Genomic DNA, 22,231 nt, shown 5'->3' with positions numbered 1-22,231 from the left:
TTACAGAAGTCTCTGAATATCAGTCAGTTGCCATGGAAATACGGCAACTAACCAGATAAACAAAAACAATACCTGAAATTAAACTGAATCTGAATGGACATGCAGTTTGCCTTCCATCACTTGTATTTTATCAGGCATCTGTATGCCGTGCAATATGTTTCATTCAACACATCATTTGAAACCCATAGGTAACCAGGAAAGAAAGAAGTTGTTACAATTAGCATCTTTATGTAAAATTTCACACTCCACAAAACAATGCAATTGACACAGGGCTTACATAGAACATTGGATGGTATTTTGCATCGTGATGATTTGGAAATATAATTCACTGCACAATACTGACAGAATATTTACAGAAAACAACAGAGCAATCATTAGTCTCTTATAAATAAGGTGACCAAATATCCTGGGCGTCCTATCAAGACATGCAATCCCCTTCATGATGAAGACAAGTCAGTGTTTTGCTCTAATGAGCCTTCTTTCCCTACCAGTGTTCTAAAAACTAAAGGAAGATAGCAAACACAACCAAAAGTAGTCAAACAACAACGAAAACCCCTTCTTGTTACCAAGTTTAAAATCTCACTTTTCATATTGCGTCTCCTTTTAATCCTGTTTCTATTGCTTTACTTTAGCAGGTTTCCCCTTTCCCTGATGCAATGCCGATCCCCACCTTACTAAGAGTAGGTAGGACTCAGGAGAGCTGAACTTCAAAAAGGCATTGTTCTAGCAGTAAGGAAAACAAAAGAACACAGCTTGCAGGCAAAAGGAAAAAGAAGTTGAAGACCCCATTTGTGTTTAGAAAGGTTATGAGACAATGGACATTTTGGTCGCCATAGTTACAAGTCTCATTGTCACCTGCATGCATGTACTTTTGTTTTAATCTGTAATAGTGCTGAATCTCACAACCACACACAGTTCTAGTCAAACACCAAACTGGTAAAGAGTGTTATGAACAGCAATCACGGGGATGAAATAACTTTCTGTCCAAGGGGTCACAGAACAAGATATTCCTAGAAGACTTCTTTTCAGATGTGCATCCTGATCTGTGCAAGTCCCCTCTCTCTGTAGCCAGCAGTAATCCCACAGGTGTGACCAGCTCAAGCAGTGACCCTTTACAAGTCGCATAGGCGGCTGCCATTAAAGTTGACATTCACAAAAGGTTACCGTACATGGTTCTGGGGACCACAATTACCGGTAAATCACTTTAATGGTGACCACTATATTACAAGTTTCTCCAACTACACACACACCAGAAAGGATTATTACAGAGACAACACTTAACACTCCTATACCTGCAGCTTTCAGTTTGGTTTATTTTGTTGCTGTTTTCTACATGGAGGTGGTCTCCCATGACGCATAATGTGTTTTTCCAGACTATCTAGGATGGCTATAGCAATCCTTTGGACGTGTGGATCAGTCTGGACGTTTTCCTTGATGTTGTATAAGTGCTGTAAACCACCTTCTTCAATTAACATGCTGCAGTACCTGGCAGCTGTAATAAGATTGAAAAAAGAGAATTAAAAATAAATAAGTAAATAAAATGTATCTAGGGTAAACGTAGCAGATGCTGTAAACAGGATTCAAATCCACTTTCCTCTCCTACACCAGGCAGCATTTAGGACACTCCTTAAAGTGTCTACAGAAATGCATTTAACAAGTGACAACAGAACAACAGAGTTGTTTGGATAGGACTCTGACTGTAATCAAGTCTTTTTCCATGTCTGTCTGAGCTGACTGGGAAATGCCTTGTAAAATGCACAATATTCTCTCTCTCTACAGCCATTTTAAGTGCACACATATAAATTTTAAGAAATGGGAATGAGAAGTACTATAGTACCTATAAGTGCCCAGTTAAGAACATCGCTTTTACCAAAAACCGTAGTACGGAAGAGTTACCAAAAAATGGTGTCAGATATACCACATCATTTGTACAGGCTTGTAAAGTGAATAGCAACTAGTTCATTTGAAAACAGTTTGCCAAATACTATTGATGGTGGTCTTTAACTAGTTATAAGTTGCTTTGAATGCCTTTTCAGGGATAAAATTATACTTTTCTTTCCACTTTCATTATCAACTTTAAAAAGTTGAAAGCGTATCTACACCTGCCCCAGTGTTATTACATGCAGGGTCCAGCTATAAAAAGAGCCACGTGTTTAATGTGACATGCAAGCTTCAGAAGTTGTTACAAAAGGTCAGGATGACTGTAATGCAATGCACAGAGCATTACCTCAGATGTGCCCAACTTCACTACGCATCTCAGTGAAGCAACACCAGAGTTGTTTAAACGTTGACATTAAGCATTTCACTGGGGATTACTGCAATGCTACTAGTATTTTAGTTAAGTCAGCTCATTGAGATCGATATGATACGGAGAAACAGCAAAACGAGAAAAATACCAAAGGAGAAAAATTAATTCCATTAATTCCAGACTACAATTTTCACCTTCATCTAAAAGAGGAGGTCAAAATAAAACAGATCTCCTCTCTGGGACAAAAAGCTGCCTTGGTGCCAAGAACCAAAATCTTAAGATCTTCCCCCCAAATAAATCTTCGTATTTCAGAATTAAACACATTTTCCCTCAGAGTAGGCTATTACATTTGCTACCAAACATTTGATTTCTCTGCAACTTTGTCTAGAAGCTTCTGGCATCAATTACCATCAGAACTAAACTTCAGGAATACTGTCTTGATCTCAAAGCAGGTGTACGCCATCCAAGTGTGATGGCATGTTGAAAGCCCAGAGGTTAGGGCAGCACAACATAAACACTAAAAATAAACAGAACAAATAGGACCATACTAAATTAACAGGGCTGAGACACAAAGGGGGAGAAAGCTTGCTTAAATTTCATTAACACAGAATTACAAGGTCTTAATCAAACAGAGTCTGACCAGTAAAACAACTTTGTCAGAACAGTCCTACTCCAACATGGGACAAGTCCTCACAGATCTCTGAACAGAATATCCTGGGAACATTGTCTTGTTACAGTTATGAGCTTATAAAGAGCAGGAAAACAGTACTTTACTTGCAATTATATATTATGCTATGTTCTTGTTTGGTCTTTTCATTCTACAAATAGTGATTTATGAGAGAGGGATAAACAAGCAGAGATATACTGCTGGCAAGAAGATTAGAAAACTGGCACAGAAAATACTTCTAATACTTTAGAAGAAAGCTGCTTTGTATCTCGTAGAAGTTAATGACAATACACACATTCATGTCATATAAATTTATGTTAAAAAAAAAAAAGGAAAAAAAAAAAGCAAGCATTAAAAGCCAGAAAGGTTTGTCTTACATTTAGGTAGGCTCAGGGGATTTATTTCCTTTCTCAACATTTGTGCATTTCATCACATGCTCTCAAATCATTTTACAAACAAGACATTGGTGTTCTCATTTTGCAGGTGGGAAAGACAGATTAAGAAACTGACCTTCATGTCACATCAAGTTATTGCAAAAAGGCTATTAGAGAGAGGATTACCTAAAACTTCTGTTCTGACAGCTAGAGATAGCTACCTGCTACCATCGTTCTTAATTTAAAACAAATTTGTTGCCCATTATTAATATTCACATTTCTGAATAAAAACACCTGTGCAAGCCAAAAACGTAGTTAATCTTAACACATGTCCACACCTCAGAATTAATACTGTGCATTTAACAGTAAAATTCCAGTAAATAAAAAGAATATAAAGAACTTTTATTACTCTCTTTTCCTGCTCCATTTAGTCAAAGCCTAAATGTAGTTTCTGCAGAGGATTAGGAGTGAATACCCTAGGAATTCTTATTTTTCCCACTGCATGCTAGTGAATAATAAGCTAAGAAATAAGAATTTTAAGGGTAATATTATCTTAATACGTACGATTTTTGCTGCAGACATGCTGCATGGCCCACACTGCCCATAACTGGACACCAGGTGTCATGAAACAGCCAAGTAGTGGAAAAAATGGATTGAAAGACCTATAAAAAAAGGAGAGAAACAGAAACTTGCAACAGCAACTACTAGATAATTTTACTTCAGAGGTCACATGTTGTCTAGTCATTCAGCTACAGGTTTAACTAGAAGAGACACTTGATAAACTAGAGTTTTACATGCAACATCTTATGTCTTAATGTTTAAGACAATTACTAACAAAAATCATATATACCGGATATATGGTATGCTTTTACCATAGCATTTCTATGCCTCCTGCTCCTGAAAAACAGGTGTAAAACCAGTGGAAATTATAATTATGGATTAGATGGACAGTAATTATCTAATTGTACTTTTTGGCCTCAAGCTGCTTTATCTGGGACAGATAGTGTTAACCTAGTGCTAACCAGTATAACCTTGCTGGGTTAATCTTTGTGTCCAAGTCTTCAGATGAGCAGCTGAATACTTTAACAGAAAAGCAGGCAGAACAACATTACATTTTTCTTTTACAAGAGTCCCACATCTTCTCTGGTCACAAAGGGAAAATTAATGTGCTGTATATTTTAAGTTGAAAGGTGTTTTCCCACTGGACAAAACTATGTCTGGCTAGCAACTCACTCTCCTTTGGAACAAGTTTTATATCTAGTCCAGTTCATCTTCCAAACTCTGAACCAAGACAATAGTTACCTGTAAGCCACCATCTCACATTCTGGGGTTGGCCAATTCAGAATGGCAGAATGCTGCAAAATACAGAACCAAGAACACTCATTGTTAAATACAAACATTGAAAAAATATGAAAGAATATGATAAAATTCACCATCATTTCTGTACCAGCTGTTCAAGGAGAGATGTCCTCTGGCTGCGACTTAATGTCCAGGCCTGCTCTCCTCGAGAAATCAAATGAGCAATAATCCCTGCGGCAAAGTAGCTAACTTCCACCTCCACGCTGTGCAATAATTTACTGATGTGGTCTATAAAGTCCTTCCACATTAATTCAGAATGGAGTTCTTTAACTTCAGCTATGTTATTCTGGAGGGGGAGGGAAAGAGAAAATATCAACAGAAAGAATATGATACGAGAGAGATAAACATACAGACTTGAATTACACTGCGTAAACACATATAACACCAGGTGAGGTCTTCATACATCCAGGTGACCACCAGATTCAAAAAATACTACTCTCGCTTTTAAAAACTTTTCTAGGTTAATGCAGGAACTTGCTTCAAAACAAAGAAGTTCTCAGAAGTAATTTTAGACCATTAGAATGCAGATTACGCTGCTAGTTTTAATACTCTCAAACACATTCAATTTCAGCAAACTTTGGTGGTGCACAACTCTGAATTCCATTGATTTTCAACCTACTTTTTTCATCTAGACTCATCTGAAACCTCACTCACTGCCCTTTCTTAAAAGCTTTTTCTGTTTACTGTAACCATCAATTTCAGTATAACTCGTGCTTTTGAAGAATCAGAAAAACAGTTCAAAACAATGTCAATTGTGAATAATGCACACTACAAAGATTAAAGAAGAACATAAAAATATCAGGCAACTTTTCAGATTAACATGGGGTAAAAAATAAATAAACAAACAAATAAAAGTATATATTTCAGGCTTTGATTTAGGGGATTTTTTTTTTCATCTCACCAGAAGTCCAAGAACTTTCTGTTGAATGGATGATTCAGATGGAAAAGACTATGGAAAAAAGAAACAAACTACAGGTAACCATTTATGTTTATTATTCAAACAATGTTAATTATAAACCTATGTTGATAATCTACCACTAAAAACTGTACTCCTCACCTCTAAGACTCTCATGAAAAGTTCCAGCCCTTGATTCTCAATGAAGTGCCGACATGTTGTTGGAGATTCATCAGTCAGGTTCCAAAGTGCACTCAGTGTGAACTTGAGGGTAGTATCTACAAGATTCTGATTTGTTTTCTGTTTAACTATTTGCAGAAGTTGCTGGAAAAAAAAAATAATTCAAATATGATTGCATATCAAAAAAATATATTAGCTCCTCTGCTTCTTTCTGCACTGACTGGGGTAATACATAGCTATCATTTATATGCGAAGTAAAGATCTACATGCTTAGGGTCAAACTACACAAAACAAAACAGCTATGAAACTTTTACCTCCCCTTTGAACATGGTTGCCTGCTAGAGGAATTCCTCTGTTTTCACAGTAATCACGTTTGTAGTACTAGTACAGATGGCAAACAGCCATCCACAGAACTCTGGACCCCACGTGAACACTGACAGCACTAACCATTTACTTCAAACAGTCTCTTTTTGAGCATCTTTTGTCCTATAAAATGGACTTCAAATTAAAAGATGTCTTGCTATTTTACTTTGTATTTCTTGTGTTGAGTTTTTCCACTTTGGATTCTTTTCATCTATGCTAATATGTCTCAGTGCCACAGTCTCTGATACTATTCTAACAAATTCTCTAAGCTTTTCTCTTCTCAAGAACTTTCAAATGAATGTAAGTGAATGTGTTCTTTGAAATGCTATCTACTTATGTTTACTTTGTATCTTTAATAACACCGTTAGCATGTGTGGCTAGAGAGGATGGTATTTTTGACTGCCAGGAAAGTTCTAACTTACCCTAACAATGAAAAGCTCTGCACCGAGTTGAGCTGTTTGCTCTGTTGAAAGCTGTAAACAAACAAAACCATATCAACAATTTTTTTTAGACTTTAGAAATATTATCTTATCACCTCAAAGCTTAAATTTTGTACCTTTGCAGCAAGAATGGAAATTATGGCTACAGCCATCCTTTGCATGTTTTGATCTTCATGATTACACAGCCACTGCATAACAAGTTTGGCTGCTTCAAACCTGGAAGTTAAAAATAAATTTAATTTTCAGAAGTCTCATAAGTCTTAGCAAAGAAAGACACACACAGACAACACATCAGGCAGAAATACATGCAAGACAAAATAAACTGGAAGAAGTATGCCTCGTACAAAAAGAGAGTAGAAATACATAGTGAAATTACAGGTATTGCATGAACCTCAGTCAGCTTTGAGTTGTTTACTCAGGGTCTCTTACTTCAAATTATATATCAAAGAGCACAGGAATTGCTTCAAAGAAGGAAGAAAAATTTGGCACAATTTTCTGCAACATCAGACCAACAAGCTTCAAAGCAATTGGGCAAAACATTTAAGTAGAAAAATATCTGCAAAAAGCAATCCCATAGCTGTCCAGAGAAATCCTGACTTCTGTTACACGCAATTAGTGACAGACCCATCCAGGTGAAGTGAAAAATACCTCTATACCAAAGGATTTTTTTCAGATCTATATTCAAGAGGCCCAAAATAACGTAGGCCAGACAAATTCAGCACACTGGAATGATTTAAACTGAGCAAAACTGAGACCAGAAACAAACCCTCTGAAGGAACAGACAACAAAGAAAAATATTCTGCAATGCTATGACGTGTTTTGACTGACATATAAAACTTGCCTGTTAAACGGAACATCCTGAAGGATTCTGTCACTGCATAGTGAAAGGAGGCAATTCTTTTGCAGCTATGAGAAATGAAAAAGAATTACTTCATCAGAGACATACACATTTCAGAATACTTTCTCGCTATGAACCATTAAACGTATTTCCATGAAGTCATGCTATGTGGAGAAACTTTTTGTAAAATCCACAAGACACAAAATCCTACAGAAAACGAAGAAATTTCATCTTCTACCTGTTGATGATTTGGGAAGTGTTCCATGGCCTTCAGGAGCAAGTGAGTGACATCGGCCAGAAGCCGCACAGGCATCCCTGCTGCTAGATCTTGCTTGGTCAGGTTGAAGACACACGCACTCGCTGCTAACTGAACAGGCAAGTTCAGGGGGTGATTCCTCATTCCAATAACCACGAGCTGAAACGCAAGAGTTTTGCCCACGTTACACGTTTATGCACTTAATCCAAGAGCAATCCACTGCTGCTTGAGGCCACAACAATGACTCTCAGCACCCATTTCTGACTCCCTTTTACTTAAGTGAAAAATCCATCTGGTGTGATTTTAATTCTCAGGAAGAACATTTCCTTCTGCTCAGTGATTCAAAGCTGACAACTTCTATTTCTCCAAGTCCTTTTGTATTGGTTGCAGCAGCCTCTCAAGAGGAGATATCACATGGAATGCAAGAGATTCCTAGAAAGATCCAAGGTTTGCTTTACACACCAGAAAAAAAAAAAAATTAAAAATCACCAAACCCTTTCAGAGACGAATGAGGGAGGACAGAGTTTCTGCAATGTAACGGTAGTGACGTAGTGGCTTGGTGTTCGGCGACTAGCCATTTCAGATCACATCGTGAGCTGCTAGGTCAGGACATATTTTTTGCAACTTCTTTCTGAATTATGTTTTTGGCTATGTTTGTTGATTGTGATCTCACCCAAGAAGATATTTTTCTTGTTGATTGATTGCCAAAGCATTTTTGATATTGAAGCCAACAAAATCAAGGTCATTTGTTCAAAAAAACAAAAATCATCTGTCCTACTGATGCCTCTTTTTGTGATTACAGTAAAAATTAAACCACCTCTGGTGTTGTAAACATGGAAAGCCAGTGCCTAACACGGATTTCTAAGGAAGTTTCTAGGTTTTTCCAACTTACGAGCCCAATGTAGAACACTAACAATATTTATTCATTTGCTATGACACTGGAAGGTGATACTGGAGAGAAATATCACTGAATGTCTTCCTTATTATTACTATTTCATAAGCATCAGAAGAAGGTACTGTTGTAACTGAGGATTAAGACTGGACAGATCTTTGATTTGACCTAGTACAGATATGTCCAAATGACAGAATTCAATATCTGAAGCAAACTTCATATCATATTCGAAATTATATGAAAAAATAATTTAGATACTACTACATTTAGATACTATACATTAGTCTAGATCAATTTTACATAACAAAATGCTACAGGGCATCTTCCACATCACTATTGTTTAAATAGTTAATGATTGTTACCCAACATTACAATTTTAATCTTAAAAATCACAACCAAAAAATGTAAAAGCTTGCAAAATAATTTATACCAGGGTCTTGGGGATGGGCTCAGTTCAAGGAACAATGCATGACTGTATTATTTTACCTTTAAAATTTCAGGCTTCGTTTTTTCCATTACATGTGTCAGGCTGAATAAATGAAAGAGTGCTTCTCTCACAAAGAAGGCCCGCTCACTGTAACGCTTCAGTGCTTCAGAAATCTGAGTTTCATTTGCTTCTCCCGACACCTATCAACAGAAAAATTATCTTTAGTTCACGATATCATCATGTTACTTTAAAAATGTTGTTCTTAAAAAGTGCAAAGCTGAAGATTCAAAGGTGGTTATATTTTTAGCCAAATCCTTCAGTAAAAAAACTGATTATCTGGCTATATTAATCAAAAACTATACAATCTTCAAACATTCCTCATAAAGAAGAATCTACATTATAAGTCAAAATTAGGCTTCTGTCATGTCTTTTAAGCAGAACTGTATGAAATCACTAAGTAAAAGCAGCACTTCAAAACTAACAAAAGCTGCTTATTATGCACCAAACGCCTAAAAGTGCTATTTGTAACTGAATGCTCTGTCAAATGCAGCTGATAAACTCATGAAGATGGTATTTGGGCTGTAATTTTTTGTCTCTGGGTTCTAGCTCTGCCAATAAAAAAAGATAGATTTCCTTTCTTTGTCTACATCAAGTTTCCTATAAGCTCTGCCTGTAGCAACAGCTTTCCAGCACATTAAAGAACTAACTCGTGCTCTCTGCAAAAGAATTCTTAAAACTAGACTTTAACTACATGTGAAAACTAAGCCATGAGCTAACTTGAGTGAAGATTGCATTAGAAGCTACGGGCTGTCGACTAATACGAGTTTAAGTTCGGAATGTTCATCAGCAACTAGCTGCAAATTTTTGCACTTCCCAATCTGCTGTATTTTCCATTTCACTACATTTTATCTACCTTACAACCCTAAGTCGTGTAACTGTAGATGGTTTGCTCCTCAGTCCTATTATTTAATGAATCACTGCTGCAATCGCTGATTTTTAAAATTTTTAGGGAGGCTTGCAGAACTTGTTCTATTTAATGCATCATGTAACGGAAAGTAAATGTTCATAGATTGAAGTGTCACGTTCCGTGCATCCTGTGTTGTATAGAGCCAAATTTTACAAAACTTGCTAGATCAGGAATACATTACAGCCTCGAGACAACTGACACCATCTTGGATTTTCTTTTATATTCTCCACTGGATTAGAACAGAGCAATCATATTTGCTGACATGTTTTTGCAGCCAATTATACACTATATGAAGAATTTCCACTAGGCTTCATGTTCTCAACTACAATGTTTGCCTAGTGTGTCATCTTTCAAGAATTTTCTATAATCAAATTTCACAGGACTGCTGTGAAGACTGTAATGTTTTACTTCTGCTGTCTCCATGAGTGCTGCGTCCTGTTTATTCTTTAGCAGTATCTAGACTAAGCAGCTGAATATTTCAGTATAGTTACTAACGAATTTCAGGTCACAAAAAAAAAAAAAAAAACGGAAAAAAAAAAAAATCACTGCCTACAGTCTCTTCTTGACAACTATGCCTTAAAAGAAAAAAAGAAAAAAATAGAAAGAAATGCAAACTGCTTTTTGCTACAAGACTATCATGATTTTCACATTAGTAGAACCCTGTTCCTGCCTGCCTTTTCATAGCACAGTCACTTGCATGAAGCATGTATTCTAAATAGCAAAGATTACATTGAAATCCTATCGAATTACTTTACACCACAAGAGGCATAATTTCCCGACGCCGTACATCGATCACGCCAAACGGGAACTTCCTTTCTCTAACAACACATTTCAACATTCATACACATCATTATCAGCTGTGACAACTAAGTACTCAAGAGACTTGGCCATTAACAAATTTCAGAAGGTCCAGGAAAAAAAAACATTATAAAATCGTGTAGCAGCGTTACCTCACTTGCCTATAACAACAGCATTCTGAATTTTAAAACTGAAGCGCAAAACTCAACTTGCACAGGAGACAGGCTAAACTATGGACACATTATGCAAACTTTTCCTCATTCCCTCTGCAGTTTCGATCGTCCTCATGGCACAGCATAAAAAAAACAAACTCAAAGACTCAAAGATGACATACCACTGACACCGACATGCCTAAACCATCTCTGTTTCTTCTTTAATTCTGACCCCTCCATAGCAGAGAAGGATGGGATCATTCACCAGTAAGTGCATGCATATTCTACAGAACAGGGAAGAACATCTTGTTGCCTGGCACTAAATGGTAAATAAAAGCACTTCAGCAAACATCATCTCATCCCAAGGGGCTAAGTAATTTAGGATTTGCTCAAGAAGAGGAAGTTTTTCATCCTAAGTAATTGCTCCTCACATGTTCATCACCAAAAGACCTTTCAAGATGGGTAGAAATAATTGCAATAGGAAATGGAAGTGGTGATGGAGCACAACAGCAGCTCAGTCATTAAGTTTTATTGCATCTGCTGTGTTAATCATGAACTGCTCAAACCTTATGCAAATCGTACCTCCACCTCTTACATATTACTGCCTTATGCTAGATCCTGTGCTGGAATCCAGAGAATATTATTCCAGTAAATGATTTCAGGCAAGACAAAGTTCAGCTTTCTTAGATCTGATACGTTAAACCAGGATCTAAGGCTCACCGAAAAGGCATGGAGTATTAATACATTAGTATTATGTAAATTTAGCAGTTTCTGTGCCAGAATTATGTAGGAATTTGAGACAAAGTCAGTAATTACAATTAACAGTTAAAAAAATTAACCTACAGCCGCCTCCTGAACACCCACATACATTCGTTACAAACGATTAGTTCTATTTTTCCTGCACATTGTAATTTTTCAGTAAAACGAATTCCTCCACTTAACCTTTAGGTTTCCTTCTCCTGTTAGGAATTCTGAGTAGCCGGCATCAGTAGCTAGCAGTCCTACAAACTGCATTGTAGGCCGTTGCTGAATAAACGCTTCTACAGCTTTGTCTGTAACATGTTTTCTTCCAGAAATGTCCAAAGACACAAGGTTAGGCAAGATATCTTTCTGTTCCAGTAAACGAAGTGCTATGTCTGACGTGAACTGTTTGTCATCTGAAATATCAAGATGATTCAGATATTTTAGTTCTCTTATAACATCTAGAATCTGGGTTGTGGTCATTTTCAAGCATTTCAGGTGGTGCATGGTCAAAGACTTGAGTCGGTCTTTGCAGGTGAGGAGTGCTGTTATGTCAGTGACAGAGGTGTTCGATATATCCAGACTTTCTAACCGAGGAAGTGAAGCAACGTCTGCCAAGTCCTCGTTGTAGAACAGAACATTGGTAATACTCAGTGCACGAAGCCCGGACAACTGACTGAAGCATCTCTCGTATGGGTCTTCCAAAGAAAGAGTTAGCGAGTTCAGCACAAGGCATTGAAGATTTTGTTGGATCCATTTATTGCTGCCAAGTCCACTTATAATGTCTGTGATCGTTATATCAGCGTTTACCCCAGTAGCATCGAGTTCTACCAGCTTGTGATGGCAGAATCCTTTCCGGAAAGCCACAGCAGAGATTTTCGCTTTCCGGATACAAGCTCGTTTCAAACGCATCTGGTTGCCTCGGAAGATGCCCACAGTTCCATCATTCAGAAGCCCTGTTGGGAATCAGCATTAGTGTGGCTCCAATGTTACAGAACACCACTTTTATTTTAAGAACCCAAAGGGTACAAAGTGCTAACAAAGAAAATTAATTACAAAGTAGTTTGTCTTGGATCATTAAGCTATGATCCTGAAATTTTATATTTGAGATTTCACTTTTAAGATTACGATGTCACTTTTGGAAAATGCCACACTTAAGAGCAGGACAGATAAATTAAGATGTAGTCTATACACATTACCTGTTTGGTTCAGAACACAGAACATGCAATAAATAAAATGTGGTGATGACTCAAAAACATTCAGACTGCTGCCTACATTTTCTGGATTTTCTTACTGAACTGACTAGAAATGTGCTAAAAAGAGAATTTCAAAATTTCTCAAAGTCATTCTTCCCTAGTCACAGTTCTGTTACCCTGAAGATAGTACCAGCAAACAATGACCAGTTCTCACCTTGTTTTAACTCAATTGAATAATTTAGCATTTGATTGAATTCATAAGTAGGATCAATACACTAAACTAAGCTAATTAAGTTCTATACATCCCTCACCAAGAAGGTAGGAGTGTTGCTCAGAAACAAGCTGAATGTGAGAAAGAAACCTAAGAAGTGATTCAAGGAGGAGAAAGGACAAGGAAAGGGGGGGATGGACATAAAAAACAGCAATGAAAAAAGGAAATGCAACAATCTTGTTTGAGATTATTATATTTTTGCTCTGCAGCAAGAAGACTGCATAAGTAGTCTTCTCTTGCAGCATACCGGCAACATCCTATATCCTGGAATAACGTATTTAGTTCCATGCACAGGATTATCCAAAATGTATTGAAAACACCAAGATTTCTTATTTCTATCTTATCAACAAGGATTACAGCTTTATAGAAAGCTGTATGAGAAGGGTATGATTGCACAAGCATGCACACAAAAGGAGTAGGAAGAACATGTCCTTCTAGTTTCACTCCAGAGGGTGATAAATGTCAACACTCCCGTTTTTTATCTCTTATCTTCAAGCATACTGAACATAGAAAAGAAACTAAAAGGCGATTTATTTGAATAAAAACTTTGCCACTACAGTTTGGATTTAAGTCACAAGCTAGTAATTGCCTCTGTGACAAAGTCAAATTAATATTAAGATTTGCAGACCTTTCTAAAGAGCAAATGGTTCAGGCATTTCTGACCAAGTAGCCGGGGTACCTCTTTTGCAGAGAAATCAAAAATATGAGGCAAAACAATTGGCACCCAGCAGAAAAATTAAATGTGATAAATAATTGCTAAATTACTTCTTAATTTTTGCTAATCTTTTGATTTAAGGATCAAGGCAGTCTTTCTCACTGGCCTGCCTTCGCCACACCCTGTTTACCTGGCATGCACTTTTTTTGACATCCTGCACTCTGACACATTGTTCGTGATGTTTCATTGTCTGGAACTGCCTTCATCGCTACTAGCACTGGTAACAGGTTTCTGGTAAGTCAGTTTCAACCTTTTCAATCTTTCAGATTTCTTGGGACTACTCTAAATAATTACTTATCAGAAAGTAACATGTTGAAGATGAAGAGGTTTTTTGGGTTTGCACGGTGGGTTTTTTTTAAGGACCATTCCTTCTGTTATATCCCACTAGAACAACTTGAGAAAACTAGAACACCAGTATTTGCACAACAAGAGCAAATCAAATCTGCACCTGTAGGACAGGTGTAAAAAAGCAATTTTTCTAGCATAATGTCTCATAGCCATTAAATAAAAGCCTCCAGGATCTCCAGGAACAGGTCTCCTGCCTCTTCTCTAGGGTAATATATACATTCACCCTTTTCATGCCGAGAAGCTTTTATTAACACAACATTTCCCTTTGTCACGCTTAAAGCAAGGAAAGGAGAGGGAAGGTCTCTCCTCAAAGATGGTGCTGACAGAGAACATGATAGGCCACTACCTAAAATGTAAGAACACCACAACATGGTTTTCTTATACTATTATATATATTATATATTACAGACTATTATACTACTCTTGAAACTGACTGCTTTTGAGCAAGTAATTCCACAGCAACAAAAGTGCCAGAAGAGATGAGAAACTATTTTAAGGAAAATCATAAAATTATTTCCTAGTTTATTCACAAGGACATATAGCAAAGAAAATTCAATTAATTGCTCTGCAGGAGATATTAAAATAGTTGAATGCTGCTAGAAATAGTAGAATCAAACAAATCTCTTTTTAAAGTGACTGAAAGAAGATTTATTTAAGAATATTCAATTAAAATAACATTAAATCAAAATTATAAACCCAAGACAAAGAACTTACTATTTAGAACTATCTATATGGCAATGCAACACTCAGCTGAAGCTGTAGAAAAGCCAAAATAACAGAAAATGTCTATTAAGAGATTAAGGCACACAGTTTCAACTGCTGGAATAGGAGATTCTACTAGAAAACACACCAGAACTGCAGAGTCACATTCCAGTAAAATATTTTCACCGAAAACACGCAAATAATTTTTTTTACCATGAAATGCCATTGTCTGCAGCAAACGATCAGCCACTTCTTGAGGAAACATTCCTGGCTCCTGCAAGCACAGCGTTCCATCTTGCCTTTCTGTGCAAAACTTCTCTAGGTTGGCAGTCAGGAAATTCAAACAGATATCAAGTAAAGAATAAGGAGAAGCTTCCTCCTGTCATACACAAAACACAATAAAACAAAGGAGATTTAGTCAAATCATTCTCTCTGTCTATGAATCTTCCTCTATAATGTTGTTTTCAGGCAAATCATTCTTTTTTGTCTGTCTAATTCTCATCAGAACAGGCAAATAGTTCAAAAGGAGACGTCCCCCTGAGAGCCACGCAAACGTGTAAGTCAGGTCACACAAGGAACGACTGGCCAAGCTGATGGGCAGCCTCCTCCCCCAGTCACTCCCAGAACCACATCCAGTATGGTCTGTTGTGCTTTAGCCTCACTTGCATTCATAGAGAAAAAAAAGTAACTGCTGATAAGATTATCTGAATTTATTAAGTCTACTGGGTATTAATCAATCAAGACAGACTCAAAGAAGATTTAAATCAAATTTTACTTCTTGATTTAAACTATTTATTTTAATCTTTCATTTGGGTCAACCCACATATGAAGTCCACTACTAATCTACATGAGAAATGTAGATAAATTTCATATATTGTTCAGAGCAATTTTTGATACTGAAAAGGGCAGCTAGAGCTTCAGATCAAGAAAGGAAACTCAAAAGGAATTAGTAATTCCAAATTTTGGGTAGCAATATAAAGAAACAACTATTACAGTATTCCTTCTGATTACAGATACCAATTCCCTCCCTTTTACGCTAGGCACCTGGAAATCATCCATTGTAGCACCCTGGGTACAAAGGACAAGGCAGAATAGAAACTTGAACTTTTCCTTCAGAGTTTGAGGTTGTACATTGACATATGAAAATCTCAACCCTTTTTTTATTCAACGCCTAATAACAGCCTACTGTTTTCAGTCACACAGATTAAACAACATAAAGAGCGACTCGCTGCACTGTGAATCATCCCCAGCACCACACAAAAGAAGGCCGAGTGACTGGTACACACTCCCCCAGACAATTTTGAAAATAACAGCATCAACTGTTGCCGGATCTCATCTGTAGGAAAAATTGTAGCTTGCCTTTCATACTGAAAGCTCTGGATAAATTCATCTTTCCTTTCTAGCTCATTTAACGTCTCTTCTGTCGCTTCATTTGCCTAACATGTTCATCACAGAAGTACAGAAATACATAAAAGGTTATATAGAAGAAATATTAAAAAAAAGACAGAAATAAGTCTTCTAAAATAAGGTGCATATATTTGAAGACTGGGAGGTACCATGTTAGGACAGAGATGGAATGGAGTTTATCTTTAATGAATCACGTAGTGGCAACAAAGAAAGATTGCAGTTTAATAGCTCCTGAAGACTTAAGAAAAAGTTTGGGAACCAGAAACTCCAAATTATTCAAATACAAGTTCTTTCTGCAGCTTTTGATGTGCAACTTCCAAATCCTTTGACTAGATTTTGCCAAGTGCTTAATTTTTCTTTTTTTCTAAAGCCTGATTATTACATTTTATTGTTGAACAAACAGAAGTTATTTTGTGATGCGACTTGCTCACATTACCAGAAAACAGCAGTCTTGGCTGCCTCCAGTCTTAGGCTGACACGAAAAGGAAGGCCGGAGTCTGGAACTGTTAACATCTTTTGTTTCTTTATAATGTGCAACAATGCCTGAAATACTTCTAAAGAGAAACACAACTAAGTATTTCAAAACAGTACATTTTTTGAAGGAAATGGGAAAATTTTCTTTTTAACCTGAAATTAATACACACGCCCAAGACTTATACAAGAGCTGCCAATTCAAACAAAAATCTGAATCCTTACTCAAAGGCATAGGAAAATTATTCCTACTGAAGCAAAGACATCCTCATCTCCCATTAGATCTTGTGCTTCTAATTTGATGCTTAAATATGACAAAACCAGAATACTGGCTCTCTTCATTCCTTCTGGCACTGTTGCATAATTTCTGCCAGAAAAGCTAAAACACTTTTATATATCAGTGAGCAAACTCCAATGAGAATTTCCAGCCTTGCAGATTGGCTGCTAGCATATGACTCAGAAAACTATTTTTTCAACCAGTACCTCTAACTGGCCAATCTGTAATGTGAAGAGATTGTTTTAATTTTTATACAAAATAATAACTTTAGAAGTCCATACAGGACATCTCCATACAATAAAGGAACAAAATCCACGATCGGGGATCAATTACACTTGCACACAACACAGTATCATTTTTACTGACTCCACTTACAGGAAACATTTGTAATGTTTCTTCAACTTGTCGCAAAAAGGCTGAAGAAACACACCTAACAAAGGCTCCCAAGGCAACCTGGGCAGATAGGCAAAACATTTTTATCTGTATCTAATAAAGTCCCTTGACAAGCACCATAAAAACAATTTCCTAGACCGTCTGCTACTGGTAGAGGACAGCTTGAACACAGCCTGCAAACCTTTTACGCGAGCCATCGGCATTCCTTTTCTCAACTTCTCTTTACTTAAGGACAACATTACCCAGTTAAAGAGCTCATAGTAAAAGTCTTCAGTTGTATTTAAGCTCTTAGAAGGTTCCTTTCTCTAGCTAGGCTTTTGAATGTCAACGTGAAAATAAACATGGCATTTGCTTTCAGCTCATTTCACTTTCTGGTTCTAATACTCTAACGAGACACTGTAAACATATGTCAACCACAGTGCAGGATTTTATTTCATAAAGATCATTCAGCAATATTTGAGTAGAACTTTTATTATGTATATTTGACTTTTTCATAGCCATCTTAACTACCTGATACTTCCATGTAACCTCATGGTTTCTTTCATTCTGTCAAATCAATTAAGTGGCCAGAAAATCAATATAAATTCCCCAAAACGCAGAATTATGCACTACATGATGCAAGTCTGGCATCTTCATTAGCTAAATCACACATTAATAAGAGTAATGTGACACATCTAAAACCAGCTAGCTTATGGAATAGTATAAAAAATAGAATAATTTCATTTAGATGGGCTTTTTCAGGCTTATTTCAATCAATTCTTTAAAAAAAGGTAACTTTGTAAGTGCTTAACATAACTACGGCAAACAAACAAACAAACAAGTGTCCAAGGGGTGAGGGGGACAATAAACTGCACGGCTACTGGCATCTAACAGTAATCCAATACACGAGTGGATCAAAATGTAATACCTACTTCAACATGACGTTACCCAGTTCAGCCTACAGCTCACACACTGGTGTGGTTGGCAAGGTCCTCACGAAGTACACTAGCCTCCACACTGTCTTTTAAAAGCTCCTTGAATCAACTTTAAATACTGCTAGAATATATTTACCCTATATTTCAAAACAGAGTTAAAAAGTAAAACAAACAAACAAACAGCTTAAGGGGACATCTTAAAGCACCTGGAATAAGTTAGAGAATCTTAAACCCAACATTAAGCCTAGATTAACTGGCTGAGCATGAGTATAAAACCAAAATCCTGTTACTGTGAGGAAGCATCACCGCACAACCACCTGCTTACAGAAGAATAACTAAAAAAGAGACAGGTTTAACTAATATTTTCCACCAGTAGTTTCAATCTAACTTTGCACAGAAAGTAAATTCCACTTCTGTGTGGGCCTTTTTTACTACTGGTATTGTGATACTACCAACTCCAGCCTGAAAGATTCAGTTCCTTCTGGCTTTGTGTCTCAGACTCATTAAAAATCAAACCTTTTTTTCCACAGGTAGTTTTTTGTTATTTTTCTCCCTCAATAAATCAGTATAAAACATTGGAAAGAGTTGGACTCGATGACCCTCATGGGTGTCTTCCACTTGAGATATTCTATGATTCTAAAACAAATACCAATTTCAGCTCCAACAGAACAACTTCTGTGATGTACTCCCCAATTTTTATACCCAATTGCAGACTCCAGATAACAAAACCCAAACGTGTAAGGTGTCTGTACGCCAGGCACATCTGCTTTTTTTCTCTTTGAAATCTGAAAGAAGGAGATGGCGTACAGAATAAGGGACTTTACAAATCATGGCGGTTATTTCTCTCAAAAAGTGAGCGGGAAAATAAGAAGTAATTTAGATGACTGATCTTTGGTGTTGGACATACCTCGTTTCTCACTGTTTTCCACCTCTCCACAGCCCTAACACTTTGCTTATTTTCTTACAATGAACATTCTTAAAACGATCAAGAAATAGCAACTCTAGTAACATTCATCAAAATTCTTCTGAGCACTAATAAAGGAAAGAAAGTGAAAAATAAACAATTCCGTGATTTGTGTTATGAAGAAAGCTTTATGATTCTCCTACTCAAATAGAATGAAAGAGAAGCTGGCAATGTATTAACTGGACTCAAGTAAGGATTACGGTCAAAACCCAAATTTATCATTAACTATGCTGGCACAACACACAGGAACATACTGAGTAAGGTTGCTAGTGACACAAAGTTGGCAGAGATCACGAGAGGTCTAAAATTAAATAGAGCCACATTAAAACTACATGGTGAAGCCACGTATTTCAAGATTAGCATCAAGAACTTTAGATATGAGTTCATCAATTAGAAATTACAGGAGAGAAGAAGCTGAATGGTTTGCTTAACCACAAGAAAACAATGTGAGGCAGCCAAAGAAGGCATCAGGAAAAGCATCAAGCAAAAATAAAGAAGTATTATGTCATTTTCAAGACACTCAGAGATTGCATGGGGCTGTTTATGTTAAGAGATACCTGCACCATTTCAGTTTGAACATAGCAGCTACTAGAATGCTCCAGGGAATAAAAGCATGTTGGGAGTAGGAAACAAAACCAGCTTTTCTTAGCCTAGCAGATCAAAAGGTTGGAGATGAACACCACCTATAAATACAGAACAGTGAATAAAAACTATAAAAGGAAAAAAAACTATTAAGGTGAAGCACAGTGTCAGCACAGCAACAAACGCACATAGAAATGCCATGAATTAGAATTATGCCATAAATTCAGATGTCAGTATACTGCTCCAAAACATCAAACAGTGAAGTTCCACCCTAGTTCACTGAACAGAACAGCAAACACACTTTTATTTTAAAGATCAAAAACTTACTAGGGGATTAAATGAAATTATGCCTGTAATAACAAGGGATGAGACTAGGTATCGCAGGAAGCTCCTGCTAGCCCATTAACAGCAAACATGCACACTCATCTCCCAACCCGAGGAGCAACCGGAACAGCACCGGTACGTTCTGCTCCCTCCGAGGCCTGTCTTCCAGGGAGGAAGGCTGCGCTCCTTCCCCGCCAGCTCTGGCCCGCTCCCTGCTGTACGAGCACCGACTGCGCGTTGCACAGACCCGCACGGCACACGCACACCGCACAGCCGGTGCTTTCGGTGGCACGGCTTTTCCGAGACAACCCCTGGACCCAGCACGACCCAGTGGGAAAAGTGCTGCTTGGGAGCCGGACTGCACCCAGCCTGGGGCGGGCAGGAGCGGGAAGGGGCAGGGAACGGCTGTGCTGTGCCATCCCGCCCTCCATGCCGCCGGCTGAGGGGCTCGGCCCGCCGCGCTGCCCCCCGCTCCGGTGCGGCGGGAAGCCGGCCGCGGCCGATGGCCCTCGCCCCACACGGTGCTGCGAGAGGCGCGGGCCAGCGGCAGCGAGGCCGGGCCGGCGCTGCGGAGACGGCAGGGCGCCCCGCGCAAGGCTAAGGCTGCCGCTGCCCCTCCGCACCGCGCCGGGCGCGGAGCTCCCCGGTGCCGGGTCCCGATCGCCCCTTTCTATAACCTTCATAGAGGGCGGCGGTTACACAACGGGGACGGGAGCGGGGTCCGCCTGAGGGGAACGGGCCGCCGCGGCCCCCGCCGGGTCGCTCCCGGCTCTGCCCCTCAGCGGCCGCCAAGGGCCGGCGGGCGGGGGAGAGGCGCGCGCCCGCCTCGCGCCCCCGCCGGCCACCGGCCTCACCTGGCCGGGCGCGCGGCAGCCCCCCGCCGCCTGACAGCGCGCGGCCCGCGGCGCCGCCATAACGGCCGCTTCCCCCCGCGGCGGCGGTTCACCGCGGCTCCCCTCCGCCGAGCTCTGTCACCCCGCGGCACAGCGGGGGAGGGGGGCAGCCCGCCCGCCCCCACCGGCGACCCCCGCCCATCCTCCGAGCGGCCCCGCGGCCCAGCTCTGCCCCGCGGCGCTCACTCACCATCGCGGCGCTGGGTGCCAGAGGCGGGCGCCCAGTCAGCCGGGTCCTGCAGTTTGGCTTTTTTTTTTTTTTTTTTTTTTTCACCTTCTCCCCGTTTTTTTAACCCCCCCCCGACCTGGAAGTAAACCTGCCTCAGCCGGCCGGGAAGCTGCGCCGAGCCCGCCTCCCTTAAAGGGGCCGCGCCGGCCCCGCGCTGCCGGCTCCGCGGGGAGCGGGCACCGTGACGTGCCGCTTTAAGGATCAGAAAAAAGCGTCGGAACGGGGGGCTGTTATTCGACAAAGCGCTCCGGTCTCGGGTGTTACGGTGGTCGTGAGACCCTCCCCTTCGTTTCGGAGCGAGGGAGAAGCGGCGCGGAGGCGCCGGTGAGCCTGTCCGCGCAGCGGCCGCGGAGCACTGGGGCGGCTCCGCTGCGGTTCCGCGTGTCGGTGTAACCTCTCTCGGCCGGGAATCGAGAATCGACAAACACATACTATAATGTGTTGTTAGTAAAGAGAATACGGTTATTTTTTGTTTCAGGATACAAAGTTAAGGAGTGATAAAATTACCCTGTCCACATAAAATGAAGTTATAAAGAGTTTTCTTGTTAAACCTCTTAAAGAATTGCTGATTCTACATACAGCAGCTTTGAATAAAGTTTGTTTGCAAACCAGCAGAACACACAAATAAACATTAAGGAACAATTGCTAAAATAATATATGTCTCTGTCATTAGAACATGACGAAATGTTCTACAAATATCCAACACAATTTTACCTGTTTAGGGACTACATACCAAAGGTCAGTTATAGTCCCAGTTCTTTAGATTAGGATGTTGACACAGAGAAAACAAATTACATGCTCAGGATATGACAAGAATAGAATCAAAAGTCCTTGTGTTCTGAATTTAACCACTTAAAAAGAGCTAATCTTCTTAGAAGAGATAATTTATATAATTATGAACACCAAAATTAGTTTAGAGTAAGGAGGGGCTAGTACTGTTATTCTTAG

At 39.1% G+C, this 22,231-nt stretch overlaps 1 protein-coding gene across 2 annotated transcripts; it reads right to left on the bottom strand.

Moving 5' to 3' along the window:
• Nucleotides 1-189: 189 nt before the first annotated feature.
• LOC104378586 (protein zyg-11 homolog B) lies at nucleotides 190-21,334 on the bottom strand. Of its 2 annotated transcripts, none has more exons than XM_086617627.1 (14): nucleotides 21,245-21,334; nucleotides 15,043-15,208; nucleotides 11,799-12,553; nucleotides 8,999-9,139; nucleotides 7,603-7,779; nucleotides 7,368-7,432; nucleotides 6,643-6,742; nucleotides 6,509-6,559; nucleotides 5,706-5,867; nucleotides 5,550-5,597; nucleotides 4,737-4,934; nucleotides 4,592-4,644; nucleotides 3,854-3,951; nucleotides 190-1,492 (listed from the first exon to the last, which is right to left on the bottom strand). In XM_086617627.1, exons 1-14 carry the CDS (start codon nucleotides 21,245-21,247, stop codon nucleotides 1,302-1,304), a joined length of 2,208 nt encoding a protein of 735 aa, XP_086473753.1. In that variant the 5' UTR covers nucleotides 21,248-21,334; the 3' UTR covers nucleotides 190-1,301. The 2 variants fall into 2 exon arrangements, with proteins under 2 accessions (XP_086473753.1, XP_086473752.1); XM_086617626.1 differs by lacking the exon at nucleotides 21,245-21,334 and adding an exon at nucleotides 21,016-21,075.
• Between the last annotated feature and the right edge of the window lie 897 nt (nucleotides 21,335-22,231).

The sequence above is a fragment of the Tauraco erythrolophus genome, chromosome 10 (genome assembly GCF_009769465.1).
Source record: "Tauraco erythrolophus isolate bTauEry1 chromosome 10, bTauEry1.pri, whole genome shotgun sequence".
NCBI classification, from domain to species: Eukaryota; Metazoa; Chordata; class Aves; order Musophagiformes; family Musophagidae; genus Tauraco; species Tauraco erythrolophus.
The sequence above is the reverse complement of the archived record's forward strand: the minus strand, read 5'-3'. Positions and strand labels throughout refer to the sequence as shown.

Coding starts and splice junctions, on each gene's coding strand:
- LOC104378586 (XM_086617626.1), bottom strand. CDS start 21,075: ATGGCGGCGCCGCGGGCCGCGCGCTGTCAGGCGGCGGGGGGCTGCCGC. Junction 12,554..15,042: donor GCAGACAATGGCATTTCATG/GTAAAAAAAATT, acceptor GATTCCCAACAG/GGCTTCTGAATGATGGAACT. Junction 4,935..5,549: donor AGAAAGTTCTTGGACTTCTG/GTGAGATGAAAA, acceptor CTCCCCCTCCAG/AATAACATAGCTGAAGTTAA.